At 52.5% G+C, this 5,619-nt stretch overlaps 1 protein-coding gene across 1 annotated transcript in view; it reads left to right on the top strand.

Moving 5' to 3' along the window:
* The window catches only part of PITX2 (paired-like homeodomain 2), a 19,800-nt gene extending 15,666 nt beyond the window's left edge, over window positions 1-4,134 (top strand). The window contains exons 3-4 of the mRNA XM_005872395.2: window positions 119-324; window positions 2,855-4,134. Of these exons, the coding sequence (XP_005872457.1) occupies window positions 119-324; window positions 2,855-3,418 (770 nt within the window). The 3' untranslated portion in view covers window positions 3,419-4,134. The remainder of the gene's footprint in view (window positions 1-118; window positions 325-2,854) is intronic.
* Window positions 4,135-5,619: the final 1,485 nt, after the last annotated feature.

A 5,619-nucleotide genomic window follows, 5' to 3' on the forward strand; every position in this document is an offset into this window, starting at 1 on the left:
CACACACTCCTCCCCGCCGGCCCCCCAGCGCTTCCCGGCCAGTGCCTCCCCCTGCAGCGGGAGTTCTCGGGTTGCAGGTGGGCATGCTGATGGGAACCTTTGTGTGTTTCGTTTTCAGAGAAAGACAAGAGCCAGCAGGGAAAGAATGAGGACGTGGGCGCCGAAGACCCGTCCAAGAAGAAGCGGCAGCGGCGGCAGCGGACTCACTTCACCAGCCAGCAGCTGCAGGAACTGGAGGCCACTTTCCAGAGAAACCGCTACCCGGACATGTCCACGCGCGAGGAAATCGCCGTGTGGACCAACCTCACGGAAGCTCGAGTCCGGGTAGGAGCCCGCGCGGAGCCCGAGAGGGCTGGGCGGGAGAGCGCGATGGAGGCGCAGGCCGTGTAGACCGGGAGGGAGTGCGGAAGGCGGCGCCGCCCCGGAGGCTGCGCGTGGGGTGCCTTTGCGAAAGCAAAAGGTCGCTCGGCTGGCCCAGTCGCGAGGTTACAGCTCCCCCATCCGAGGCTGCCGCGGCCCCCGTTGGGGCCCGGAATGGCACCGGCTCACTGCTACGCCACCCGGAGCCCTCCCAAACTGGGCCACATGGCATTCATTCCCTTGCACAGGGTATTGTGTTCCTGGCTTGCAGTCGCCAGGCGAGCGCTAATAAACTCCCTCCCAGGCCAGGAGCTGAAAACAGGCTCCAACCTGTGCGCCTTTAACAAGGAAAACCGGCCAGAAACACGCAAGGGAAACTTTCGCGCCGGGCCTGGCCCAGCCCTTTCTCTACTCCTCTCGTCCTCCATGCAAGGTCTCTGCGGGTTTTTTCTGGCCATTCAGGTCTCTCTCACACCCTACTCCCTGGTTTTGTGGTCTCCGGAAGCCATTTTAATACACAAGCTACTATCCTGCTAGTCCTCTTAGAAAGAAAAAGAAAAAGACTTTTCAGTTTGGTTTATTTATCTCTTCTCAGGAGATTGTTGCACCCTTCCTCCCGGTTATAATAGTTTTATCAAAGAAAGGGCTTACCTTTGTAGCAAAGCTGTGCTTTATGGATTGGCAAAAAAATGAACTTTAAATCAGTTACCCAGTAGCAGCATCCTGGTTTATGCTCGTCGGTGCAAAACTCCAAAATTGTTAGGATTCTGGAAACAGAAAATACACAAAGGATCCAGAGGCTTTACTGTAAAAAAAAAAAAAAAATGCCCTGGATAGAAAAACAGAGCCCCCAGCTAGAACAGAGAAAGCAGAAAGAAGAAAGCATGTAACAATAATGATGAAAAGATTTAAGGCCAAAATGCACTGCCAGAGCAGAGGGAAGGAAGAAGACACTGTCTGGGTGGCATTGTGTAAGACATGAGGCGAGGCTGGTGGTAGAAGAGCCGGAATGAAGTTGGAAATGGTTTTAGTTTAACTGCATGGAGCTAGCGCTCGGCAGGCCTGCCTGGTTTTGCAAAAGGTCAGTCTTTCATTAGCTCTCCTGAGCAGCAGGGGAACGGGCCTCTCACGTACTCTTCTTGCCTGGGCAAAGTTTAGACGGCGTAGGGTAGAAATGGCAAGTAGTTAAAATAAAAGCGCAATCTGTGGATACTGCGGAATCCTTCAGAAAAGCCCCCCCGCCCCTCCTCTGGCTTCTCTGCAGTCCCTCCCAAGTGCCCTGCTGCCGCCAGTCCGGGCTCTCGCTCCCTCCGGCTCCCTCCGTCCAAGCCCAAGGCTGGTCCAGCCAAGTGGGAGTGAGGCGTGCTTTTTATAGCAGTCGGGTGCAGAAGAGGAAGGGGGATACAAAGGAAATCAAGAAGGAAAGGGGGAAAGGGGGGAAAAAGCGGATTAGTCGTCTGGGCCCGGCTGAGACGAGTAATGTGAAACATCACTGGTGTCAACTCCGAAATCTCCGACCAGGCCTCTCTCCAATACACAAAAGCCGCCGTCTGGGGCCACTGGCGGGCCCAATGTGGATTGAGAGCGGGGTTGTGGCGGGGCCACCGGCCGGGGGTGGGGGCCGCCTGCAAAGCCCAGACCCGACTGGGCCCAGGGGGAGAGCGTGGGGGCGCAGGCCTGGCCTGAGATTGGCGGAGTAAGAGAGAGCTCGGAGCGAGCAGGGGCTACAGAGCGACCCTTTCTGGGGTCGGGAATTTACGCGCTGAGTTCGGGGAGTTTACTGAGCAGTCGGGGAGGGGCCTTTGGCTTTTTACTTGGTGGTTTTGCTAGGCGGAGCTAGCGGGGGCTGCAGAGCGACCCTTTGGGGTCGGGAGTTTACGCGCTGAGTTCGGGGAGTTTACTGAGCAGTCGCGGAGGGGCCTTTGGCTTTTTACTTGGTGGTTTTGCTAGGCGAGGAAGGGGTTGCGGCTCGGCATTGTTGAGGGGAAGGTGCAGCTTCCCCTGGGTGGAAGGCGGCAGTGGAGACCCCAGAGGGCAGGGAGGAGCTGTGTGGGAGAGCGGGTCTTGTGCCCTCTCCGTCCCGGGTACTCTTCATGGAGTGTGTGGCTTTGGAATGGGAAGCAAGTTTGCAAGGTGGCCAGGGAAGGATGGGGGTGATGGCGGGGGAGCCTGCTGACCCGCGTTTGTTTCCGCAGTGAGTGTTTGTGGATCCTGAGCAGGGCCTGGGTTAGAGAAGGAGCTGCCACAGGCCACCAAGCATTCGGCTGGGGTTTGTGGCGAAGCTCAGAGTCCTGCCTCGCAGGCCCGAGCCGCCAGGGCTTCCTTCCTCGTTCGGTCTGGGCTCCAGACCAGGGGGCGCGGGGCGCGCGGGGGAGGGGAAAACGAGGGTTTGTGTGTCAGAGAAGAGGCGGCCTCTGGTGCTCTGCGGGATCCAGGTTTGACTTATCCGATCTGTGGCGTCTATTTGCTCCCTGCCCCCCACCCCCCACCCCAGGTTTGGTTCAAGAATCGCCGGGCCAAATGGAGAAAGCGGGAGCGCAACCAGCAGGCCGAGCTGTGCAAGAACGGCTTCGGCCCGCAGTTTAACGGGCTCATGCAGCCCTACGACGACATGTACCCGGGCTATTCGTACAACAACTGGGCCGCCAAGGGCCTCACGTCGGCCTCCCTGTCCACCAAGAGCTTCCCTTTCTTCAACTCGATGAACGTCAACCCCCTGTCGTCGCAGAGCATGTTCTCCCCGCCCAACTCCATCTCCTCCATGAGCATGTCGTCCAGCATGGTGCCCTCCGCGGTGACCGGCGTCCCGGGCTCCAGCCTCAACAGCCTGAATAACTTGAACAACCTGAGCAGCCCGTCGCTGAATTCCGCCGTGCCGACGCCCGCCTGCCCTTACGCGCCGCCGACTCCCCCGTACGTTTACAGGGACACGTGTAACTCGAGCCTGGCCAGCCTGAGACTGAAAGCGAAGCAGCACTCCAGCTTCGGCTACGCCAGCGTGCAGAACCCGGCGTCCAACCTGAGCGCTTGCCAGTACGCCGTGGACCGGCCGGTGTGAGCCGCGCCCACAGCGCCGGGATCCTAGCACCGTGCCGGGCGGACGGGGCAGCTCTGCCCTGGAAAGACTGGGGATGACGCTAGAAGGTCGTGGGCACTAAAGAAAGGGACAGAAAGAGAAGACAGAGAAAAGGAAACCACTGAATTAAAGAGAGGGAGCTCCCTTGATTTCAAAGGAATTGCCTCGATGCCTGACATCTTTCACTAAAAGTATTTCCAAAACTTGCAAGGACACACACACACACACACACACACACACAAATGTTTGACTGGATAGGACATTTTAACATTACTATAAGCTTGTTATTTTTTAAGTTTAGCATTGTTAACATTAAAATTACTGAAAGGATGTATATATATCGAAATGTCAAATTAATTTTATAAAAAGCAGTTGTTAGTAATATCACAACAGTGTTTTTAAAGGTTAGGCTTTAAAATAAAGCATGTTCTGCAGAAGCGACTAGGATTTTTCGCTTTCGAGCAAAGGAATGTATATATTAAATACCACACTGTATGTTTCTAACATATTATTATTATTAAAAAATGTGTGAATATCAGTTTTAGAATAGTTTCTCTGGTGGATGCAATGATGTTTCTGAAACTGCTATGTACAACCTACCCTGTGTATAACATTTCGTACAATATTATTGTTTTACTTTTCAGCAAATATGAAAAAAAGTGTTTTATTTCATGGGAGTAAAATATACTGCATACAAATTGGTCTGGATTCTTTCTGCCCTGCTCTGTCGCCTGGCCAGGGTTTCTCAGTCACGACCTACTAAACCAGTTCCCTCTGCCTGCGTAGTCAAAGACACAAGGCGGGAGTACTTATTTAAATCTGGTAGAAATAAATTATAATCATCCATCAGAAACAACAACAAAAAAAGCACTCCCCGAAAAGAAAAGAAAAAAGATCTGCAAAGTCTGATCTTGTCTCCAAGATTTGTATTTGGCTTAAACCCCGAGGATTCCATTATTGCTAGAAAAAAAAATAATCTAAGAGAGAGAGGAGAAAGAAATGTAGAAAGTACACCAGCTTGGAATTTCTCATTGACTCCTGGGGGAGAGGGGTGGGGAACCTGTGCCTCCAGGGAATTGTTCTGGAGAAGTACATGTGTACGTATACCTGTACAGTTTATATACATTCCTCTTAAGAGGAATATGTCTATAAGTTATAAGGAAACACCTCCAGTTCAAAATATTTAGGCCTCCACGTTTATCTTTCAGGCTTAAGTAGAGAGATTCTTCATGTTATATTGCATTACTATTTCCAAATCCTTTAGAGACATTAAAAGAAACAAAGACAGGTTCTAATAACTACAGCCCCTTCGTTTCTCAAAGAGCCCAGGGGGTGAGAGGTTAGAGTGGAGTTTCCTGAGTCTTGTCGAGCAATATGTAGTTGAGACAAAGGTCATGCTCCCCGTGTTTTGTTTTAAATAATATTGACCCATTAATTCTAAACCTGCTTGTTCCTGAAATTATACAGGATTATAGTTTGCAAACTGCAGGACAATGATTCAAATCAAGATGAATTACAGCCCTTGCCCTCCCTCCCATCCTCTGACTTCTAAAGGGGGAATGAGGGTCTGTGTGAGTGTTTGAAAGAGCTTGAAACACCCCCTCTTCCTTTGTCGGTGGTTTTCAGCCTTTTTTTTTTTAATGTGGAATTTGATTTAGTAGCAAATAGTAGCAACTACCACTGAGTTTGGAAGAACTCATCACCGCGGCGCTGCGAGGGGGAGGAAAGAGTGTGGTCAGAGCCGCCCCGAACCCCCAAGTGGGCGAGGACAGACACCATCAGGGGAACCGGGAGCGAAAAGAAGCCGCCAGTTTTGAGGAGCAGAGAAAACCTGTGTTTTTTTGCGCTTAGGTTTCTTTTATCTGAAGCTTTACCTACAAGCTTTTGAAGCGCAGACACTGAGTCTTTGTTCTGAGAGGAACTGCTGCTGCCATTTCAAGGGATCGCAGGTAATGTCCCCGATGTCAGATCAGTGCTCAGTGCACATTAACTTTCTTTCCTTTTTAAGCTCTGCCTGCGACCTGTGGAGGGATCACGCGGTGGTGGGGGGCAGATAAAAGCCCTTTGAACGAGGGCCACCTCCGTCCTTGTTGTGCACTGGCGAGCACTGGAGAGGAAAGCGGTCCCCACCGGCGGACTTTGGCTTCTGGAGCGGCGGGGGCCCCGGTCCGGGCCGCCCGGGC

The sequence above is a fragment of the Myotis brandtii genome, unplaced genomic scaffold (genome assembly GCF_000412655.1).
Source record: "Myotis brandtii unplaced genomic scaffold, ASM41265v1 scaffold38, whole genome shotgun sequence".
Taxonomy (NCBI): Eukaryota; Metazoa; Chordata; class Mammalia; order Chiroptera; family Vespertilionidae; genus Myotis; species Myotis brandtii.